At 43.0% G+C, this 24,917-nt stretch overlaps 1 protein-coding gene across 1 annotated transcript; it reads right to left on the minus strand.

Moving 5' to 3' along the window:
• Positions 1 to 5,876: 5,876 nt before the first annotated feature.
• ACKR3 (atypical chemokine receptor 3) lies at positions 5,877 to 24,656 on the minus strand. The gene is made up of 2 exons (XM_033172347.1): positions 24,640 to 24,656; positions 5,877 to 7,722 (listed from the first exon to the last, which is right to left on the minus strand). The coding sequence occupies exon 2, from the start codon at positions 7,693 to 7,695 to the stop codon at positions 6,601 to 6,603; it is 1,095 nt and encodes a 364-aa protein (XP_033028238.1). The 5' UTR covers positions 7,696 to 7,722; positions 24,640 to 24,656; the 3' UTR covers positions 5,877 to 6,600.
• Between the last annotated feature and the right edge of the window lie 261 nt (positions 24,657 to 24,917).

Below are 24,917 nucleotides of genomic sequence, written 5' to 3' on the forward strand. Positions count from 1 at the left end.
ATAGGTACCACTCTGGCGGGAAGGTAAATGGTGTTTCCGTGCGCTACTCTGGTTCGCCAGAAGTGGCTTAGTCATGCTGGCCACATGACCCGGAAGCTGTACGCTGGCTCCCCTGGCCAGTAAAGTGAGATGAGCGCCGCAACCCCAGAGTCGTCCGCAACTGGACCTAACGGTCAGGGGTCCCTTTACCTTAAAAAAAAAAACATTCAGATAAGACCACTCCCCTTTCCTGGGAGGGGTGGGGTTATGGGAGGGCACCTGGGACATCCCTGTGACTCTCAGCCATCTTAGGTGAAGCACATGGTTCTGCCCCTTGTGCCTCTCTGGCAGCCATTTTGGGTGAGGCGTGTAGCATAACAAACATTAGTAAATAATAGGAGGTACAGCTTTTGCCTAAGCGGCTGTACCATTAATTGGCAGCATACATTTTATGTTATTTTGCCCTGGTTGGTTTATTTTCTTCTTTACGGCCCAGTATCTTTGGTTGCACATGGTGCTGGGGAAATCACCACTTTATTACATTCCAGCTACATATATACATACAGGCATACATGCATTAAAATCCCTGCTTTAATTTCTTTTCATTTACCATTGCTGCAAGCCAGCATGGGGCTGTCGTCGGTTAGGGTAGTAGTAATGATGATGAGGATGATGCATTGGGGCTTGCGTTTGAATTGTTGGTCTTCTTGCGTTCAGTTGCTCCACCTCTTGTTTTTGCCAATAACAGGTTTAGAAGTGACTGTATGCAATACTAAACGGTCTACCAGGAAGTATTTCCCCCTGATTTTGTTTCTAGGTCACTGCTGCCAGTCAGCATAGACAATATTGATTTATCACATTAACCCAAAAATAAATAAATAAAATTGATTGGTTAATTAATTAAAATAATATAAAACATAGATAGACACAGGTGGACAATATTGAGTTGTATAGCTGCCAGTCAGTGTGGACAATATTAATACAGGCAGCTGCTGGGTTGCTGCCAACTGGTGTAGACCAGGGGTCCCCAAACTAAGGCCTGGGGGCCGTATGCGGCTCAATTGCCTTCTAATTGCCATGGACGGTCCGGGAATCAGCATGTTTTTACATGAGTAGAATGTGTCCTTTTATTTAAAATGCATCACATTCATTTGTGGGGCATAGGAACTCGTTCATTTTCCCCCAGAATATAGTCTGCCCCCCCACAAGGTCTGAGGGACAGTGGACTGGCCCCCTGCTGAAAAGGTTTGCTGACCCCTGGTGTAGACAATACTACCAGTAATTAGGAATTGATTGCAGGTGTGAGGGTGTTGGAAGCAGACCTTTGGGGCTGGAGTGGTGGTTGGGCATTGGGTAAGTCTTGTTCATGGGAGGGGAGGTAGTTGCCTCTGCCTGCCCCTCCTCATTAAGGGTATCCAGTCAAAGGGATCTGGGGGCGTGGCTCCTGTCCGAAGCCTTGGCATGGGCTAGGGCCATGGCACGACCCCATCGGGAACCCTGGGGGTGCTCTCAATTGATGTATATCATAGGGCTCCCCCCACTGGTGGTTGACCCTTCTGAGACTTCTTGCAGACGGGCAGGAGTCAGGATACAGTCTGGTTTCCCCCAATGCCTAATCCAATCACATCTGTAACCAATAAAGTTGTGGCCTTATTTATCTCATTAACTCAAAATATTTGTTTCTTTGTGTTTATTACCTAAGGGGAACTGGCCTTGCCATACAACTTCATGCAGAGTGAATGCATGAAGAAGTAAGCAAGATTGCACTCTGTCCCCAGCCACCGTCAAAGTCAGAACGGACATCTGTACAGAAAGGCTCTGTACACACAACTGAGCAAACTGTGTTTTGCAGGGTTCTTGATCCCAAACAAAGAGCCTAGGCACCTATATGCTCAGGTTCTAGTCACTCCTTTAGTTAGACAGGTTGGGTGCTTTTCTTTCCTCATGTATGTTCTTAACATCCTTAATCATTTGTCAAATATTAACAGCTAAGTCTGCACGGAGATGTTTTCACCTGCTGCTGTGTGTACCAGGCATTCCTTCCCTGTGAAAAGCTTTCAGAAACTGAGCCAGGAAGGAAGGAAGGAAGGAAGGAAGGAAGGAAGGAAGGAAGGAAGGAAGGAAGGAAGGAAGGAAGGAAGGAAACAAACAAACAAACAAACATGCAGGCAGATAGATCAATACCCTTTAAGCAGCTTTTCAGGAGATGGGTTGCAGATCTAGGTGTGGTGTTATTTTAATTGTATGATATAAAATATTATCTGGTTTTTGTTACCCAACCTGAATCCATAGTCAGAAATCTAATCAATAAAAGCCTTCATAATATTTTTCGTCTTAAGTTTCTTGCCTTCCTTGATGTTATCAGTTTTCTCATGACTTCAAACCCTGTGATGAGCATTTGTGCACGGAAACCAGTCATTTGGAAAAACTCCAGAATTAAATTTGATTGAAAATGCCCGAAAGTAAGGATCTTAAATGTATAGGAGCAGTCCAAGATGTAGCTTGAAATGGAGAAGGTGAGAGCCATAGAGATTAAGAACAGATGGATAATAGAAGAAAGGGAGGAAGTTCAGCTCAGGAGAGATGAGCACCTCCGAGCTACTCATCTCCATACCATGGGACCCCCGTCACTGAAATTGCTTTGGTTTACTACTCCAATTACTATTATTAGGCTGATTTTCAGCATTTTAAAATGACACGGGCCTTGTGCAGTTAGTTCCTTCAATTGGCAATCTGGCAGTTTTAAAGGTGGGGGTGGGACCTGGGGCTCAGCTCTAATTTCTCCTTGCCCCCCCCCCCACCTTAGCTCAAGCTCTTCTTAAAGCCCCAGAGAGCTGCCTGGCCCAAATGTTGAACGGAGCCCATTCAGAATCTAAGATGGATGGCAGCTAACTGTGATAGTAAAAGTGTGATGCGCATTAGCCATGTCTTCTGCCTAGCACATTGTTCACAGCTGATTTATTTCTTACTTCTGAGAAAATTTAAATGGTCTTTATGCCCAGTGAACTCATCACAAGATGGTATCTAAAGTCAGCAATATTCCATTCAGGAATTGATGGGTAAAAGAGTAACACGCCTGTAAATCTCTGGAACCTTTCACAGTAGGTTATCTAGATGATCGCCAAGGAAATTTTATCAGTAACCACGTGGCAACATCTGAAGATAATTTATGGCTGATAAAGCTAAGAAGGCTGTATTTGTAAAATAGGACTGCATTGCACATTATCAAAAAAAGGAAGATGAATTTTCAACTGCGTATTGTCTCTGCAGATGGTGTATGAGGAATCATGATGCTTTGGAATGCTGCAATAAAAAGGTTTCAACAAAAAGGAATGTCAGCTTTGGTTTTCATGTTTTTAACCCAGTTGCTTGATGACCAGTTTCTAGGAACCAACATTTTCTTTGGACTTTTGTGCAAATCTTAGAAAACGGATTTTAATTAGACTCCCATGCAATTATGCTTGGATATCCAGATGTGTCTACACAGATCAACTTACCGTAATTTATACTTTTTTGTCCTTAAAGGGCATGTCATATAACAGTCAAATTAATGTTAAAATTTAAGTCCACAATCCTGAGATTATGGACCAGATTCAACTAAGCTGTTCCACTGGTGGGAACTAGTGCAATGGGGGTTCTCCCTGCCTGCTCCCCAGATATGCCCCCCTCCCTCCAATCTGCTCTCAGGGATTGTGAGAACCCCAGAATAGCATGTGGAGCAAGAAGAGGCAAGGTCCTTCCATCGGTCAAGCAGGCACGCTGGCACTGGCAGAACAATCTTTTTACCACTATGCTGAATTTCACAAGCTAATTTGAAGCTTGTGTGGAAGATTACAGGTGTAACCTCTGAACTCTAAACTGTGGTAAATCTAAGTCTATGGTTTGGAATTCAACAAACTAGTTAATTAAGCATAGTTTGTCAGGTTCAAATGATGTAGCAAGGTGGGATTAAACAAGAATGGAAGCAAAATGTTCTAAACTTCTCTTTGCAGCTGAATCCAAAGATGAGGAGCGTATGAATTTGAGGCTCACCAGGACTCATTCTCATAACACTAAACATTTAGCATTATGTCTGAACCAGTCCAGTAAGTCTAACCCCACTGCTAGCATTCACTGTAAGCATGAACTTCACCAAAACATAGGTGGTCCACCAATATATAGATGGTCCCTTATGAGAAAGCAGGGTATACTGTATGCACAAAGCCACATTTCAGAATTATAACAAAGATCCCAGACAGCTGTGTAGATTCCTGAGCCCTTCATATTTACAAATCTAGTTCATTGTAGTTGCTTAAAGCTGCTACTAGTGTTTGTTTCCTAAAAGTGTGAAGAAAATCTCTTCTGTTTTTACTCTCTGGCCATGGAGAATTTTTAAGAGCAGTAGTCACCAGATGGCACTACTATACTGTAGGTTGATTCAGTGTTACACTGGAGTAGGGGATCAGAAATCAGTGGGACTGTATACAGTCATCTCTGAGCTATCTAAGTGTATAAGATTAAAAGCCTTTGGTCATGCAAGTTTTATTGTTAAAGATTGAGCACATCAGTGAGTGGGATCTTTGCAGCCAGTAAAATAATTTGTTCCCCATGTTAACCTCTGCTCAGTTTTTGTAGGAATATTCCTGTGAGATTCAAATATTGCAGTCGAGTAATGGCTGCAAGTTCAACCGCTAGTTTAAAAGGGTAAACACTGCCAACTGGAATGTGGATTTGGGAGAGGATGGAATAAATAATGGCCCTCTTTTGGGTGAGAGGCAGCTTCTCCCCTGCTGTGCCATATTCATTGGCACAGCTGCAGTGGAGGTGCCCAGCCACTTCCATTGCTTGCTAAGGCATTATGTAAACAAAGACACATGGCAATTACTCCTTTCCCTCCCAATGCCCTGCATGCATTCAGAGGAGCCTCCAATGTCTGAAGGGTAACTTCCTTAAGAACCAGCATGGTGCATCCATGATGTCCTTGATATATCAGACCATACCTCTGTGAAACAGATCTCATTAAATCAGACTAGCATGATTACAGCCACAAAGGAGTGATGAGGAGCAGTACATTGGTCTTCTCCAATGGAATGGTTCCCAACTGAGCCTAGTAGACTGGAAGTGGCCAGAAGTGTGAGAGGAAGAAAGACTGGAAGACTCCCATCCAAGTGAGAAAGTCAACCTCTTGGTTACTTGATTTGTGATATTTACTTCATGCGGTTGCTGTAGGGGTTGTGGTTGCTGTCCTTATGGTACGGTTTGATTGTAATCATTCAGTGAAGAGAAACCTCTGACTTCTGCAGTACATAAACTCTGTGAATGCCACAGCATGTCTAACTACAAAACGAAGCATTAGCATTCAAAATATAATGTTTGGAGCATCAACATGTGGATGTAAAAACAGCAAGTAAAAAGGACAAGTAATTTGGAGTTTACAAATTACAGAGAGGTTGCCATGTTAATCTGTTGCAGCAAAAAAAAACAGAACAAAAAATTGTGGCACCTTAAAGACTAACATATTTGTTAGTGACAGATCAATACTCTAAAGAGTCCTGAGGCTGGTCCAGCAGGAAAGAAGGAAGGAAGGAAGGAAGGAAGGAAGGAAGGAAGGAAGGAAGGAATCTTTCCCTTGGTTTCCTGCACTGACCATAGTGCAAGCCACGGACAGGGGGGCCGTCAGAGATAGATAAGGTCCTTTTATTTCCAGCAGATACCTCTGGGAATCTCACAGGAAATCTCACAATGCCTCAGAAGGGAGCCTGTCTTGTCTACTGCTACCATGGTGCAGATGCTATTGAGAGGTAGACGCCACTGTCCCCCTCTAAAAAGAGTATCTGAGTAGTCTTCCTTTGCAGAAAGAGATGTAAAAATCATAAAGTAAATGTAAAATAAATAAATGAAATGTTACTCCTGCTTCATTTTCAAATATATTTATTTTTTCAAAAAATAATTTACAAATAAGGAGATGGGACACTGAATGAAATAAGTGTGTGAGGGTTTTGAAACATATCTTTACACAATAATCACATGGTATAATGAGCATTATATTTTTTAAAAAATCTAGATTACAACTATATTGCCACAAAAAATTGCCAAGGCCATCTTAGAAGAGAAGAACATATATTTTTCATTTAACAATTGTTATAAGTACTACTCTTACAACAGTAAACTGGATGGAATTCTAACATTAAAGGGACAGCATTCTATATTTGATGACAAGAAGCTTCAAATGCATGATTAAATATATTTGATTTTCCAGTATAATTGCAAAAGCAAGAAAATAGAGGTCTGCTTTCTTTAAATACACACTGTAAAAATGTATACAGTGAAGTCAAGGTAGCTAGGGAAGGAGCCATCTGCTCCTCAAGTGGGATATAATGAAATAAGGAACATCTTTACCACAAGATAGCTTGTTTACTGTGTATTTCCCTCCCACTCCCAATAGCATAACTGAACAGTGTGGACTAGCTAAATGACAGGAAAAAACACAAGAAAACATTTAAAATGCAGTATTTTGGTGGTACATGATTTGTTCAAAAAAAAAAAAAAAAGCACAGTCATGTTTGTATTTGTATTATATTAGGTCAAATTTATTGTCCAGCTAAAAACAGAGCACAGAAAAAGTCTCTTGTGAAACTGTGATCATTTAGCATTTTGTTCCAGAGCTGAGTACTCCATTTCTGATACCCTGGAAGTATCGATTAGTTTGGTAAGGCCTGTTTTGGCAGAGTACTTAAAGATGAATGCCTTCATGAGCTCATACTTGTAGTTTCGGTTGATGAAGCTGTAGAGTATGGGGTTGACGCAGCAGTGAACCAGAGACAAACACTGAGTAACATGAAGAGCTGCAAAGAAGAAGCTCTCCATGTGGCAGCTGAAGGGAAGGAAATGGAAGGTCACCAACAAGTCAAGCAAGACCACGACATGGTACGGCAGCCAGCAGACCAGAAACACAATGACATAGGAAAAAATTATTTTCCCGTTGCTCTTCCTCTCTTGGTCATTAGAGGCAGATATGGCTCTTGCTAGGAGACAATAGAAAATGGCAATGATGGGGAAAGGAATGACAAAACCTAGAATGACAGAGCTCAGTTCCATGCTAGCCAGCCACTCCTTAGCATTCTCCTCCGGATAGACAGGGCGGCAATAGGTCTCATTGTTGGAGGAAACGGTCTTCAGGTAGTGGGTATCAGGGATGGACACAAAGAAAGCAAAAAGCCAGACAAAGATGCAGATGCAACGGCGGATTCTCTTCTTCTTAACGCTGCTGGAGGTTGTGAAGCAGGCCACGGAGAGGTATCGATCCACGCTCATGCATGCCAGGAAGAAGATGCTCCCATACAGATTGATGGAAAACACGAGGTGAGTGATCTTGCAAGTGATCTCTCCCATGTGCCACTGGCTATGCTGAACAAGGGAGACCACCCAGACTGGAAGAGTGATGATCACACACAGGTCGGCAATGGCGAGATTGAAGATATAGAGATGAGTTTCGTAGCCAGTTGTTTTGGCTTGGAAGTTCATCCAGACAACCACAAAATTGGCTACTAAGCCTATCATAAATATAAATATATAAAAAATGGAGAGGGTGTAAAGCAGGGCACTTTTGTTGAGCATAGTTGGGCATGATAAGGAGTCCACAGTGATGCAGTCTCCACCGCCACAAGTCAAGTTGGTTTCAGTGAAATTCTCCACTTCCACATGTTCAAATAGGGATGGCAAATCAATGGTATTCATAGCTGGCCAATCTGGGATGGAGGAAGTCTAGGGCAAAACAAAGCAGCAAGAAGAGAAAGGATGAGCATCTTGGTTAACAAAAACAGCTGTTTTTAAACAAATGCCTTCATTCCAAATAACCTCACCACCAGTTCAGAGACACTTTGTGCACTGAATGTTTTTGTTAAGTGGCATCTTACACAACACCCTTTAAACAAACTGCTGGAAAGGAAAAAACCCACCATTGTCATAAAAATATTCATAAAACAATAGAAAGAAAACATTGGCACTTTTTCTTTAGGTGATAGTTCTGTTGCACTGCGGTCTCTGGCTGTAAGATACACAAAGACATCGGCGTTAAATAACTGCTGGGCGTCTGTCATCTGTAAGTTGGACCACACAGCTCTCAATATAATCAATGTATCCTATCTGCTTACCCAAGTAGTTTCAAAATTACAATTCTAGGCTAAAGGGTTAGCCTGCAATACTCAGGCTTCCCACTAGAATAAACCCATCAAAGTGTCTGAAAATGGCTGGCAAACACTGTCATCCCTTGCTTAAGAAAGCACTAAAATCAAATCTTTCTGGATGGGGCCATCAGTTTATAGTTTTCAAGGTGTTTACAATTTTAGTGGGATTTTTGATGAGGCTGCATAAAATTGAGTACTGTAGTGCAATGTTTGCCCAGTAAATACCTAACCATTTTTTTCTAATTACAGGTAGGTAGCCGTGTTGGTCTGTCATAGTCAAAACAAAAAATAAAAAAAAATCCTTCCAGTAGCACCTTAGAGACCAACTAAGTTTGTTCTTGGTATGAGCTTCCGTGTGCATTTTGTATCTGAAGAAGTGTGCATGCACACGAAAGCTCATACCAAGAACAAACTTAGTTTTTTTCTAAATAACCTTGAAGAAAGCTGCTCAAAGACAGCAGTCTTTACATTAAGTCAAGTGGCAGTTTGGGATGCCATTGGGGCATTCCACCGTGACGTGTGTGACATTCAGACAACGTTTTCAGTACTTTTGTAATTATTTTGACCCTAAAACAACTGCTGGTTCAAAAGCAATTAATTGACACCTGTCATTTATGTCTTAAGATATAATTAATATGATTTGGAATATTTTTTATGTTGCCTGAATAGAGATACAAATTTTTAATTTTGCGTGACGTGTGTGACCATTTTGCAAATGTTTTTCCCTCTCTTCTCAAGTTCTTTGAATATTTCTGTGAGTTCTTGTAACATTCATGGAAATAAAAATTATTAGAATTAAGCCATATATGTGTAAATCCAAAAGAGGGGTTTTAGGAATATGAAGTAGCAATACTTAGGCTAAAAAACAACGAATAGTACTGTGACGTGTGTGACATTTAACGTGACGTGTGTGACCGCATATGAATTTTTTTTCTAATGAAACCCTTAAAAATATCATTTGTGTGGATAATTGTTATCTTTTTACAGATTGAGGTTAACAAATTAATAAACATTAACATAAAAGTGGAATTGGACACAAAGCAATCATCTTTAATGTTTGCACAACTTGTAAAGGTAAAGGTACTCCTGACCATCAGGTCCAGTCGTGTCTGACTCTGGGGTTGCGGCGCTCATCTCGCTCTATAGGCCGAGGGAGCCGGCGTTTGTCCGCAGACAGCTTCCGGGTCATGGGGCCAGCATGACAAAGCCGCTTCTGGCGAACCAGAGCAGTGCATGTAAACGCTGTTTACCTTCCTGCTGGAGTGGTCCCTATTTATCTACTTGCACTTTGACGTGCTTTTGAACTGCTAGGTGGGCAGGAGCTGGGACAGAGCAACGGGAGCTCACCCCGTGGCAGGGATTCGAACCGCCAACCTTCTGATCAGCAAGCCCTAGACTCTGTGGTTTAACCCACAGCACCACCTGGGTCCCTGCACAACTTGTAGAACAGCCTTATTTTATTGACAGTTTTGTTGTTCAGTCGTGTCCGACTCTTCGTGATCCCATGGACTAGAGCACGCCAGGCACGCATATCCTTCACTGCCTCCCGCAGTTTGGCCAAACTCATGTTAGTAGCTTCGAGAACACTGTCCAGCCATCTCATCCTCTGTCATCCCCTGACAGTTACTGAACCAAAAATAGCATTGCATTGGTTCATTCGAACACATTCACTTTACTTTCAAATATATTCAGTTCTCTGGCAAAGTGAATTAATTTTGGACAATTTTCTCTAGCTCTTTGTTCATCTGAAATCCAAGCCACATCTCCCCTCACAGTTCTTCTTTCAGGAACAGCTCCCTTACGAAGAGTCCCAGGGCCAGGGGGTGGGGCAAGGCAGGTGGAAGGAGGCCTTCCACATTTAACATTATTTATTTATTTTTAAGCATACTACTCTTACCTTGACTTGCAAGTGCAACTTCAAATTTGTGAATTGTTACCCAATAGAAAAAAATATTTGGTCAGCAAATGAATATTGATGAAGCATAAATTTTTTGTGATGTTTTGAAGATGGCACAGTCACATTTAGCCCTTTGATGCCAAATTATGGAGCAAAATACTTCAAAGCTTAATCATAATCTAACAATTTTTTCTGTCAAATATTTGTTTGCCATAACAGATGTACTTGTTATGATCTATGTTAATATTTTATTATTTACATGTATTTGCATTTTTAATTTTAAAAAATGCTCCTGTCACACACGTCACAGTCACACACGTCACAAATAGTGACGTGTGTGACTAAATTTTAAAAGCCCAATATTTTTTTATATTTTTTTCAAAAAAAATTCCAAACTTTTTTTTAGTGTTTTTAAGTTTAATAAGCTTATAAAAAAAAATTTCAGCATGGTGAAGTTCATGGCTACATTATTAGATAAAAAATATTAACTTATTGTGACGTGTGTGACACTGGAAGCCAGAACCAGTCACTTTAACATGGACAAAATTTAATCAAAATCAAAAATACTTTTCTGCCAAATATTTTTGGGCAGAACAGATATACTTGTTATGATATATGTTAATATTTTATTATTTATTATGTTTATTGCATTTTTAAAAAAACATGAACCCATCATTAAGATTTCATTTTAAAAAGTGACTTTCTGAACTTGTACTGTTATTTCCAATTTTCACTCCCCCAATTTTCTTTATACCAAATTATATTGTCATTTTAACAAAATATACACTTTCAACTACATAAAATATTTTTTTGGGAATTTTATCTTTAATTTTAATATTTTAGACCACAGGACCACTTTTCATGGAATGCCCCCATTAAGGGTGGCAAGGCTGATGACAGGCAGATCTGATCCATGACATTTTCACTGGAAAGTTCTTCTGCCTAAGTTGTGTAGACATGAAGAGGAGCTGGGCAAGACCACAGGTGTTCATGAGTGGAAGGAGAGGCGCCATTTATATTTCGTTGTATGAGGCATCATTGTGCCTTGGGTTGGCCCCAAGCAATTTGAAAAGGCAAAAGTTACTGCTTCAGAATTTGATATCTACCTACCGCAACAGCCATTTGATTTTCCACACCCTTTACCACATTTATCATGAGGGGATGGTGGCAGCAATTATTTAATGTATTTATCTTGGGTTCTCTTGGCACAGACTGAATGGTTTGGCAAAATGCTTTTTTACAGTATTAGGATGAGTTTAATATTATGTTCTTTTCCACATAAAGAAGTTGTGAGAGCGAATGATAAGAAAAACACCATACTGGGTGCAAGTACAAATTTAGAGAACCCAGTTATGTGACTGTTCTCACTACTTGCCCAAGGTAAAACACACTAGTCAGAAGGGCAGTGCCTGGAGGTTCTTTTCCCACAGATTATAGTCAAAAGCTACTGATAAACTATTGATAAACTACTGATAAAATTATTCAAATTTATGACTTCCGGCGAGGACGCCATCGCGGGCGGTCGTGGGTCGCTTCGGCAGCGAGGCGACCCAGGCCGGCCCGGGGGTAGGAGCCCCGCTACCGCAAAGCTCCGTTGAGCGTCCCGCGGCTTGGGCTCTCCGGCGAGCCCGCTATGGCTCCGAACCCTTCCCTCGTTCCCCCTGTAAAGGGGGAGTGGGGGTGAAGGGACCACGGAGCCGGGCTGAGGAGACATGCCCCAACCGGACCGGCGAAGCGGCGGCCGCCGCTCGTGGTGAACAATATCGTTCTACCTGGCAGAAGGAAAAATAATGAAGCCTGTTGGCCGTGAGTACCTGAACAACTGAGTTTATCTTTGACATTTGGCGCTCCGGGAGATTCGACGGAAAGGAAGCCCGTTTTTCTCCCTTTGGTCGTAAGAAAGTAACTGCTTTGATGGTGACTGCTGCTACGGTGATGGATATAATGTTTCGACTTTTGACAAGTGAGATTGATTAGTCCCCGATTGGGGGAGTAAGTTGGTGGTGAATATTTCTTTTTAAAATGGATAGACTGTAATCTTTTCGCCCTGACTCCAGGGAAAATGGCTGCGGAGACTTGCGAATGAGATGGAAAAGTACTGTGACTAAGATGGAAAAAGACTGAAATTTGATACCCTATGCCCACTTCTACCATGTTGGGTTTCGTTTTCAAGCTGGTTTTAGACTCTGAACTGACTCACGAACAAAGGATTATTTTTCTGAAGCTAGAATTGCTAAACCAGAAATTAACTTTGCTAAATCAGGATGTTGCAGAAAAGTTATATCCCACAGGAAAGACTGTTCAGAATATTGTTAAAATGGAAGAGAACCTTGGCAGAGAGCTGAAGGGAATTATTGAAGAACAAAGTAAAATGTCTTTGCAACTCCGAGAAAATGAAAAGTCCTGTTGGGGTGGCAGACCCAGGATGAGAAGATTTTATATATCCAATTTCTGGGGTGAGAGCCCAGAAATGATGGGGAAAAGATTTATACATTTACAATCAGAAGAGGAACGGAATATCGAACCGGAGATGCTGGAAGGTGATGATCTGTGTACCCTGATGCTCCCTGCAAGGACTGTTGTGGACTATGCCTGGAACTGTGGACTTATAAGAAAAGAGGACATTCTGAAAAAGGGTTTTGGTGTAAGATGGAGGAATGTCTGGGGGGAAACCCCGAAATGGCGAAAGGAAATGGTTAGAAAAGGGATAGGATGAATTGTATTAAGGATAAAATTAGGATGGTTTATTATGGTACCCTGAAGCCGGTGTGTTAAGATTTTAAGTTTCTGAATTAGAGAAGAGATATTTGAATTTTTCTTTATTAGCAGCAGTCTAAGTGAAAGATGATGTATGATATGATTTGATATAAGAAGTAATATGTTGTGTTATGAAGTTGTATTATTAATTATCATGAAGTTATACTGGGATTAGATTTGATTTAAGTTAAGAAGTGATAGATTATTGTGAACTAAAAACAAGATTTTAAGAAGTATGTTTAGTTTTGAGTTTTAAATGATTTTAATTTCAGAGATGAGAAGTTATTAAAGTAAAATTGGAATTGAAACCGAAGGAGAGAAAACGGGGGAAGTCACCTAGTAATGATTCAAACAAGAAAAGTGTTTTTTTTTTGTGTAAACAAGAAAAAGAATTGTTGGTGTATTTGTATTTGCTTTGTTGTGGTTTGATTGTTGGGTTTGTGTTTGGGTTTGTGTTGGTATATGTGTTGTGCTGTTCTTTGTTTTGAAAAAAATCAATAAATTCTTTCTAAAAAAAAAAATTATTCAAATTTATGTAGCACTTTCAAAAACTATTTGTGCCAGTGATTATTAGAACATTCTGCAGCAACTGTATTCATAGACCAATTGCACACTTTGTGAAGAAGCACTCTCACTTGCTTCTCCCAAATTTGCAGGCAGTTAATTTCACTGTGCTATAGTGTTTTGATGAAGACCAGATTGGTTTTTATATAGTTGGTCTTCCTTTCCATATCATTTATCAATGATAAAACTTGTTTTTTACTTTGCTTGCTTTTCTGACATTTCTATCCCACCATTCCTCCATGATGGAGGGGGCATCTGCTGTCGAGGTCGAGGCCCTGGCTCCCACCCATGGGGAGCTCTGTGGGGACAGAGCTGCTTCTGTTAGGCACCAACACTGGCCATTCCACCTCCAGGCAGGCGCAGCCTTCATTTGTCTCAGAGGCCTCAGGATTCCCACTCCTCCTTGATGCCAGTATGGAGCTTGTATAAATCTTCCTCTGCAATTGGGGGGGGGGGGGGTGTTTGAGAAAAAGGCTGGGGGGGAGGAAGCAGGTCCCCCACCCCTCCTGCCCTGTATGGCGAGTGATACACCACTTCACATGCACCCCAAGGCCACTCAGAATTGCATTTCAAGTCTTAAGTCTGCCTTCGTGAGAAAGGAAGACTTTCCCACACAACACACTGTTTTTAGCTAGACTCCACTTGCTGAAATATAGGTTTTAATATTGCACATAGTCTTCTAAATATGGGTATATTGTACGTAGATTGTCATGTGGCTTGCTCATTTTGCTAGAAAAATGTGCATAAACTTTATGGATTAGGCAGAAATTCAATAGGTGAAGCTTTTTCCCAGAACAGAGGACAATGGTGGCATTTTATGTAGTCAGAAGTGGAAAGGCTTACTATGAAGGCTAGAAGTATATGAGAAAGTGAGGAACAGTGTTATACTAGGAAGTACCATTGAGAGCTAAATATGTAAAGAAAGAAAAAGACTTACAATTGAGACTTCTCTAGAATGCTTGGCATTTCTTTCAGCTTTTTAAGCATTTAGAATAAAACTAACTGAATCTCATTGCTATAAATATATTGGAACTGAAAGATCTGAAGCAGCAGTTATTATGAGAATCAGTCAGGATGAGAAATGGCTAAAAGCCTTTTCTGATTTAACAATGGTTTTATCTTTGAGCAACTCCAGCAGGTTTTCTTATCCCCTTATAATCATTTACATTGGCTCAGAAGAGTTCTGAAAATTTAAACTCATGGCACTGAAACCAGAAGCCAGCCCTTCTCCTTCATTCATCTCTGATCTCCTTCCGTGGCCAGTCTCTGTGCTGCTATCAGACGGTGGTGGCAACAGACCTACCGAGGCCTGAAGAGAGATGCTGAATGGCTCCAAGGAGAGCTAGTGCAGTGGTGCCCTCTGGGTGGCGCTGTGCCAACATGAGAGCAAGCGCCTCATGGCCCCCAAGCTCAAAGACAGAAGACTGCCACCATTTCTTCACATCAGATCTCACTGCATTCTAGGCACAGAGGCAAAGATGTACAGCTTCTGCCTTGTGGCACAATCACACTTTTGAGGCAAGTTACAGGTAGGTAGCCGTGTTGGTCTGCCATAGTCAAAACAAAATACAACAAAAAATTCCTTCCAGTAGCACCTTAGAGACCAACTAAGTATGTTCTTGGTATGAGCTTTCGTGTGCATGCAAACTTCTAGAAAGCTGATACCAAGAACATACTTAGTTGGTCTCTAAGGTGCTACTGGAAGGAATTTTTTATTTTATTTTGTTTTGACTTTTGAGCCTAGTTTGAGTGGGGGTGGTAAGACTATCTCCAACCAGTGGTATTTCAGGTAGGTGGACATGCCACACCTCCTCTCCACCCAGCAACTTTCCTCATTGGCAGCAGTTTCCTCATTGGCAGCAGTTTCCTCATTGGCAGCAGTTTCATCAAACAAACTTCTCTCCAAACTCAGGATAGTTTAATGTATTATGGGATGCATGAGTCGCTGAGGAGTGCATGGTATTCTAGGATCTGGAATGTGCCTGCACACAGAGAGAGATGCTGTGATTTGTGCTCCTTAGAGCTTTTCAAAAGAATGTCTGCCACTTAGGTATCAGAAGGCGGAAACTTTTAGTAATGTTGCAGGGCATTTCAGAGCTTGGGTGGGGAATCTTAGGCCTGGGCCTGAATGTGGCCTTCCAGGCTTCTTGGTATGGTCCTTGGGGCTGTTACCAGGCCACACACCCCATCGCCATGCCCCCTTCAGAAGCCCTGCTCTGTAGCTCACTCTGTGCTTCTGCACAACTGGAATGGGCTCTTGGACTCTTGGTTGCCTGGAACAGTGTGGCAATGCTGAGTGTGGCCCTTAGGCTGTAAAAGGAGCCCCACCCCTGACATGGAGATATGGAAGCCAAAGGACTGGTTGAAAATGACCGCACTCGTTTCTTCCCTTTAAGAGTTAGATTATGCATTTCCAATATAGTTGTGCCTTGGTTGTGAAAGGCCCTGGAACTTGGATGCTTTGGCTCCCTACTGCCGGAAACCCGGAAGTGATTGTTCCAGTTTGCAAATGTTCTTTTGGAACCAGAATGTCTGACGGGGCTTCTGCAGCTTCTGATTGGCTGCAGGAGCCAATCAGAAGCCACGATTTGGTTTTCAAACATTTTGGAAGTTGAACGGACTTCTGGAATGGATTCCATTCGACTTCCAAGGTACGACTGTACTTATTTCATGCAAAGTTGTATGCCCCCTACCCCTTTTTGGTTGGTTGCCAGGCCCAACTTTTACAAAACTTGCCTATTGAACTAGTAACCTGCTCCCTTCTCTGCTTACTCTGGCCTGTGGAGCAGCGTTAATTTGATTTAGCAAGCAGTTACATGTGGAAGCCAAGAAAGTACTTATCTGGCAGCTTCCTTTTATGAACATCTCGGAGCTCCCTCTTCCCCATGAAACATCACCCTCGTAATGGAAACTCTGGCAAGATGGCCAAGGCGTGCTTCTGCAGACCAACCAAAGACCAAATGAAATCAGCAACACTGGATAAAGCATCCTCCTCATAGCATCAGAAAGGACTGAATCTGCAGCCATCAAGAGACTTCTTTGGGGATGCATGCTGTGGACAACTGAAGCAAAAAATAAGTCTTCTGAACAGAGGAGGGCAGTGAAAAATTGTGGGCAGCTCAGATGTGGTTATGTAGGAGGTACAGAACCATGACCAGCTGCTTTCTTTTACTCCCTGCCACAATTCAGTTAGTTATAATGAAAAACAGCCCTCATATTGTCAAGGTAAGGCATGGAGCTGGAAAGCTCAACCCTCTCCTCCTGGGGTAGAACCACCGCTGCCTTCCATCCACCTAAGGAGGAAGCGGCTAGGAGGAGGTGTGGCCTCTACGTGGTATGGCCTGTGAAGAGACTTTGAAAACTGGACCAGGTCCAGAATATGGCAGCTTCACCCAAGTTACCCACATCACAATGATGGATGCATGTTACATCTGCCCTTAAAATACTACACTGGCTACCGGTCAGCTTGCAGGCTCACTTAGAAGTAATATGGTCTGCTTTGCCTTTTAAAACCTTTCAGGCTCTAAATCAGCCTTTCTCAACCTTGGGACCCCATAATCCCTATCTGGCAAGACAACTCCTATCACCCCTGACCTATCTGGTCAGGGGTGATAGGAGTTGTAGTCCAACAATATCGGGGAACCCAAGGTTCAGAAAGGCTTCTCTGAATTGTCAGGATCAAAGTGTCTGAAGGAACACCTTCTCTTCTATCTCCCCCCCCCCAATTTGCAAGGAACACCCCACTCAGAATGCCCTTGTCATCTAGTGAAAAGCACAGGATATTCTTCATGGTAGCTTTCTCCCCTTCTAAAAAGGCCAATCCAGTCAATTCCCTTTCATCTTTCAAAAATCCTGGGGTGTGAGGCTGCGGAACTGAAGTTGTTTTTATTAATCTGCTGGTTGGACAAATCTATGGATTAATAGTGTTTACACAAATGTTGAATTTTAAGATGCAATTTAAATGCCCAACCCAACTGCTTCACTGATTCTAGGGTGTGTAAGGTGCAGCAGCTGTTTATTTCCAAAACACCAACAAATCTGTGCCCCACAATTGTCCATTCCGAAATTGGCAAGTTCTTTCTCTTTCTCTCTTCTGCTCATCCACAAGCTGCTGTAGTATTGGATAAGAGAGAGAACAGGATCAGAAAGGGACTAACTCTGCACAGATTTGCTCTTTTTTCTTATCTTTATGTAGTCATTATTGCATGGTGTTTTAAATCTTACACCATAAGCTGACCTGATAAGGCAAGTTTTAATACAAAAAGTAAAAATAAAGAGAAGTTGGGTTCTCCAACGTCCTTCCTGAAGAGCAAACTAAAAACACGATGGTAGCAAATCTGTAGTTTAAACCCAGAGCTCCCACCATCAGGAAGAAGCTATATGTTAGCAGCAAAGGGGTTGCATGCATGGAGAGGAGAGTAGCCCTCCTCACAAACAAGGTCTGTCCTCCAAATGTCACCTTCTTCACTGCTGAGATCCAGTACGGAAAGTGTACTCAGTTAGGGGGAAAGACAAATTTAGCCACGGGTTCTATACCTTCTCCCATTGTGCTTCTTTAGCCTACCTCCACCAAAACCTGTTTATCTGAGCATAAAGCTCATAGATATACCATATCATACCTAGTTTGACCCTAACACAATCCGATTTATCTTTCTTTACTGAGATTTTTCACAAGAAAGACAAACATCCACACATCATCCATGCTCAGGACCCTGGACAGATGCCACAGAGCTCCTCCAACTTCACAACAAAGACTCACCTACTTCTCTTTGATTTGAGGTAATCCCTTGTTTATTCATGTCACCAAACCCTGCAATATAATCCCACTCTTATTGTTGTCAAATGGTGTTTAACAAGATGTTAATACAGAGTGTATGTGTGTTTGCATGTGTGCCTGCAAGTGTTAAAACTGCATGCTCTTTCAGAGTAAGGAACACTGTTTGCCTTGGCAAAGCAAGATTGCTTTTAGTACTACTGCTCAGAATATACTGCCCTCTACTGTATATGTATGTATGTATGTATGTATGTATGTGTGTGTGTGTGTGTGTATATATATATATATATATATATATATATATATATATGTCAGAAATTCTGGTACAACCTCTCCAAGATCTGCAGGTTTCTTTAGTTTTAAAAACAATCAATAGACATAGCACCATGTGCAGAGGCATATCTAGAGGTTGGCCAGCTTGGCCCCCACCAAAGGCCCAGGCCCAGCGGGGGAGGGGACACAGAAATCAAGCCTCTTCCCTCTGGCTGCCTACTCCCTGGCTGCCCTGCCACTGCTCTGGGTGGCTTTGATAGGCACACAGGCACCTCTGGGCGGCTCGGTCTAGGAATCTGGTCACTGGCATGGGCCATCGCAGCAGCCGTCCAGGGCTCCCTCCCAAGAGAAAGGCAATGAAAAGCAACACTTTTGAGTTTCTTGTCCATGGTCTCTCCTGGCTTCAGAGGCACCAATACACCTCCTTGCCAAGGGCACAAGGGATGTGGGGGGAGCACAAATACACCTCCTTGCCAGTGGTGCAAGGGAGCTTAGGTACATCTCTGACAAGTGTGCAAAAGGCTTCTCAGAATTTTGCATTTTATTTGTGGGCAGAAAAATTGGGGTATAGGAGAAGTGGATTTCATGACATTTATCCAGGGAAACATAAATTCTTAAACAGTTGCTTGAGTGTGAGACTCACTATTGGCGGTGGCAGCGGGAGGCGCCATTAGCAAAAGCGCGCTTCAGGATAAGAATGGTTTCAACTAAAGAATGGACCTCTGGGACAAATTAAGTTCGTAAACAGAGGTATCACTGTATCAGTAAGCAAACATGTGGCTATCAGAGAATCAGGGCCATCTTCCTCATATGTCATGAAAACAGACTGAGGAGGCCTCATACAAACAATATAGTTTAAAATACATGTTTCCCAAAGGAATAAAATGGTGCAAATATTGTCATGAACCTACCCAAGTCACCTGCCTGCACCACCAATGTCACTTAGTTCTCTATGTCCCTGTTCCTCACTGCTCATTCACCTGCAAGTTGCTAACTGCTTCTGCTGCCACTGATTTGGACATCTAATGGCATGTCTATGGGGCAGAGATGAAATGTTTCTATGCGTTCCACTCATGTCGATACTAAAAAAATATTTAAGAAAATCTTATTAGCAAGCAAAAAAACCATGTCATTTACAACCACGCTACTCAGAGGAGCTGGAACTCATTAGAGCAGAGTTTCCCAAACTTGGGCCTCCAGCTGTTTTTGGACTACAACTCCCTTCATCCCTAGCTAGCAAGGCCAGTGGTCAAGGATCATGGGAACAGCTGGAGACCCAAGTTTTGGAAACCCTGCTTTAGAGCTATAACCAGTTCCTCCCCCTCCCCCCAAAATAAAATAAGTTTCTAATCCTCATTGTTAAGTTTTCCAAAGAGAAAGTTTATTAGTATCCTACCCTTTCACCAGCAAGCTAAAGAAGGGAATCCATAAGTTACCCAGGTGGCCTCCCATCCAGGTACTGAAGCTTGCTTAGCTTCCACAAGGTTGCTGCATCACATGACTTTGGGGACTTCTATACCTTGGGGTGGCTTTCGGTTACTACCCTTTCTTCCCATCTCTGCTCCTCTGACATTCCGGTGCAAAAACAATGCAAGCAACTGCGAAATTGGAATGCAGAATTCAACTTGTGTAAATGAAGGAGATCAACACATTTGTTTAGCCTCTTCATCAAAGGGGTTCATCATATCTATTTTAAAATATCTAGATGTATCTTACCCATTACTTTCACTCCTAATACTAACTAGCTGGTAAAATAATTTATTTGCTTTAAAGAATTAAGTTACTACTAATATTCTACAATCTGTAAGGACAGGGGTGAGTGGAAAAGAAGTTTTAATCATGCTTGAACTAGAAAATAAAATGTAGTTTTACTGGCTTATACTGTATGCAGGATTCAGGCATGTTTGCTTTGACCTGCCTTAATCGGCTTACTGCAGCTGACAGTACTGGCTTATCACCACAATGGAAATAGAAACTGAAAAAGGAATCTCCTGACTGAGTCAAGCACATGAAAACGTAACTTGGTTTAAGGTTGTGGAATCAGCAGCTCTTTACATTTTAACTGTCCCACTAAAAGCATCACATTCCAACTAATGCAATGAGAATTTCAGTGTGAATTTTAAGCAAATGTTTTCAAAAAGGAGCTCAGATTGATCAAGGGTAGTGCTAGATCAACACAGTGAAATCAACAATAGGGTGAGTTACTATTCCCTGGCAAAAGACATGCCCCCCTCCTCCCTGCAATGGGATAGAATAACAGCCCATGAAAGAAAAGGATTTAAGCCGATTGTAGGCTTTGTGGCCCCCTGCCAGTGCTCACCCCAGAATAGCAAGGGAGTCTAGCCCAGTGTGCCAGCTGAAACGAAAGACAAAGCAATCTTGACTGTTTGTTAATGAATGGCTCTGAGGTCCTACTGCATGCCAGTCAGAACTCTCCCAGGACAGGCTCAAAAAACTGTGCTGCCCAGTCTACTTTTATTCTGCAGCTACCTCAATGTTTGTGTGGCAAGACAGCATGGTGCTATTTAGATGCCTGCATGTCAACAATGCACAGCCCCAGCCAGAAAAGTGATATGCTCAAATCGCCAAGGGGATTAGCTGTTGATATTGAAGATCAAGGACAGCCACATCCAGAGACAATTGCAGTAGAAGACCAGTCTGGCTATTGTCACGGGGGGGGGGGTCAGTCCTCTGGCCAGGGAGACCGGAGCTATTCTGCCCCTTACTCTCGATTTAGAAGGGCAAGGGCAGTGAGTAACTGTTGTAAGGCTGCATTTAAAGGAACAGCTGGTGGCTTGGATGACACAAATCAGGTTTCTGAAACAGTCCACATCTGGAATCATGGCAGGAAAACAAAGATTTATACAGTCTTCCCTGTTATTCATTCATCCTCTTCATACATAAAAAACCAAGTCCTCCCAGGCACTTGATTTCCCAGCTCTCCCTTTCCTTTTCCTTTGCCCAAGAAAGAATTTGATTCTGTGAGAGGATGTTTGCTGCCGTAACCAAATCACACAGCCAAATAGCTCCCCTTGTCCCCTAAACTTCAAATCATTCTGCACATTATGGATAATCAGGTGGTCAAATTCAGACTGCAGGATGGGTTCTTATTTTGAATGTTTCCCATGTAAAAAACGTCCTACCTTGTACATCAAGGGGTGGGCAAGTCTTTATCCCAATGGCACTACTTTTCTAAACAAAGTGGGTTTTTTTAAGAGAGGGAGCTTTAAAAAATACAGAAATACACTTGCCATCCAAAGTGACACAGTCCAGAATTCTGCCATGTCAGCCTATCGTCTCATTCTGCATAAGGAGTAGAATACTGAGCCTATATTGTTCCTATTACACATTTCTCTCTCTCTCACACTCACTCACTCTTTCTCTCACACCTCTGATTCCACAGCAACATTTACATATTATGGAATATTAAAACAAAGACAGAATTTCATCTTTTAGTGGCACAAATCCTGAAATCTTTAGTCTATCCACTGTTGAAGGGCTTTTAAAATATTAAATACTATTTTCAGAGCGACTTGATGTTCTTTGTCTACAATTGTTAAAAGTAAAACTGTTGAAGTATTTCTAAGAAGCCACCTGACTGCCATCCCAACCCAGAACAACCAAGTCTTGTCCTTCCAAGTGTAAGAACAGGATCTGAACAATTGGATTAAGGGAATTAAAAGCAGCTCAATGTGAGGTCAAACACATCACTCACTTTTATTAAGCATGCCTGAAAAACAGTAGTCCAATGCCCTAAAGAATCACCTCCAACAGACATGATAAAGGAGCTGTGGGGGGGGGGGAATGCAGCCTATTCTACATCAGATAGTCTTATTTGTGTTGTTATGGCTGGGTGTAAGCATTTGCAGTGTATCTGAAAAACAGACATGAAAGTTGCTCTGTATCTTCTCAACCACCCACAGAACGTCTTAGCTAAGTATTCCGAAGTTGTCATTTCCTTTGGCTCTTCTTCCACAAGCTCACAAAGCTGTCCTGCCAACAGCTCCCCAACTTTTGATTCTGTGACTGAGATCAAGCAAACCAACAGGGCATGAACCCAACTTAATACCATTTTACACCTTCAAAACTAGGCAGACAATATTAGATGGCATGCGATATTGGAAGACATTTATAGACAATGCCTGCTACCTATTAATAAAGTCAATTAAAATAACAGCACAGCTCCTTTCCTTCTGGCGTGGTGTCTGCTGAAGTATATCAGCTTGTTCAAAGAAAAAGGATTCATTGTGGAAAGTGTCTCTGTGGTGCACTTTGCTTCTTCCCCCATCAAACCATGTGACTTTTCCTTCCTAACGTCAGCTCTGCTTAGTCAAATGTTGACAGAAAAAGAACATTTCACATTTCACTCTTTGTAGCTTATTTAATAAAGCAGTGAAACATCTGCAATGTGCAAGGCAAGGGAGGAGTCCCTTTCTCTTTTTAAAGAAAACTTGTTCCTGGAACCCTTTGGCAATGAATCAGACCTTCTGCCAGTGGAAAATTCAGGGAAGAGAAACACGGGCCTCTTTGCACAACTGTTTGTCACTTTCCCCTGCAAGTCAGAGACTCAACGGCAACATCTAAACTTACAAACAAAACGTTGCCATAGCCTTGAAACTTTGCAGAATAAAATCTTCTTGGGAATGCCCACTAATACTTTCAGAGGATCATAAAACTTTTAATGAGGCACTCTGACTTTTTTTTTTAACCCTCATTATCCTGCTTTTAGCAACTAAACAGAGTGACTTTACAACTCCCCATTACTGCTGAAAGTTACAGGGTGGCTGTTTATTGCCCATCCCCCCCAATGCTTGTCAGAGAAGGAGCTCCACTAGACTGCCTGACCCAACAAATGACAACAACACAACAAAAGCAGCTCTTCTTTCTCTAGGGGTGTTTATCTTCCTATTGAAAGAGGGATACTGCAAAGCATACAAAAGAGCAGGTGACAAGTCCTCACTTTTCAAAGTGTGGCTTTGTGAAACTTCTGCAATGTGATCCTAGAATCATTGACTCGCAGAACTGTAGAGTTGGAAGTGACCCCAGGGGTCATCTAGTCCAACCCCCTGCAGTGCAGGAATCTCAACTTAAAGCATCCATGGCAGATGGCCCTCCAACCTCTGCTAAAATACTTCCAAGGAAGGAGAGTCCAACTCCTTGGGTGAGTCTGTTCCACTGTCAAACAGCTCCTACTATCAGAAATTTCTTCCTGGTGTTTAGTCAGAATCTCCTTTCTTGTAACTTGAAGTCACTGGCTTGAGTCCTACCATCCTAAGCATGTTTGCTTAGGGTAAATGAGACTTATTCTCTAATGAGTGTGCTTAGGAGTGCAGTCCTCATACAGATTCCTGTGATGTGGCCAAAGCATTTACCCTTGGTGTAAATCTCCTTTGTTAGCTGGCCTGACTAGCACTGAGGATCAAAAGCACTGACTGTCGCCCGCAGCCCATTTCTGCTGAGGGTCCCTTGACATGTGCAACGTCATCCCAAAACACCACAGTGCATTTGATGTGCACACCCCCAGGACACGTCGTCAGCATTGTACCTCTGTAGGCTGATGCCATGCACGCTTACTCAGAAGTAAGCCCCACTTTCTTCAGTGTGCATGGTAGGGCACCTGGGTCCCTATCAATAGGGCTACAGGCTGCAATTCTAGGCACTTCATTATTATTATTATGCCTTTTTGATCTGCCTTTTATAGATGTATACATCTACCGTACCTAAGGAAAGCCCCACTGACCCATCCAAAATCACGTATTTAGCACTGGGTTTGGAAATGGATGTGCAGCACAAGAGCTGCAGCTCGCTTGGAGATCAGGCTGCACAGCCGGCAGCCCCAACGAGGAAACTCTCCTGAAGGAAGATGCCCGCCCCGGGACGCCATCCGCTCCGGCGGTGCAGCGACGAGGGCGACGCCGATCCCCGGAGAGGAGCGCCGCGGGAAGAAGCGCAGCTCGGCTCGCCTGGCGCTCCGCTTCTCCCCATCCATCCCTCGCCGCGCGCCTTTCTTGCCTCCGCAGACGGAGAAGCGACCTCGCTTGCGCGCACAAAGACATTCCAAGGCTGGGACGTGAGAACGGGCCAATGGCCGGAGCGGAACAAAGAAGCCTGGCGGCGGGACGCGCCCGGGCAAGCCGCCTTCCCTTTCCGCCTCGACCGCACACAGCCTCCGCCGCCTCCCCGGCGCCGCCCGCCTTCCCTTCCCTGCCTTCGCCTCGCGGCTCCCCTACCTCGCCGTCTCCGCGTGCGTCCTGGCCGGAGCTGCTCGCGCGGGGCTCGTCGTCTCGGGGCGCCGCTTGCCAGGCACTGCGCTCTCGGGCCGCCGGCCGCGCCGCTTATATCGGTGCGTGTGGGGCTGGGCCGGGGCGCGCGGCGGGAAGGCGCCTCTAGGGGGCAGCTCGGCCCACGGGCCGCCCCACAGCCCCGAGGGGGCCGGCTCGCTCCACGCCCGCTCCGCCCAGCACCGTCCTTCCGCGGAGGGGGGCGCCGAGCTGCGCGCTGGCCGAGA

The sequence above is a fragment of the Lacerta agilis genome, chromosome 1 (genome assembly GCF_009819535.1).
Source record: "Lacerta agilis isolate rLacAgi1 chromosome 1, rLacAgi1.pri, whole genome shotgun sequence".
NCBI lineage: Eukaryota > Metazoa > Chordata > Lepidosauria > Squamata > Lacertidae > Lacerta > Lacerta agilis.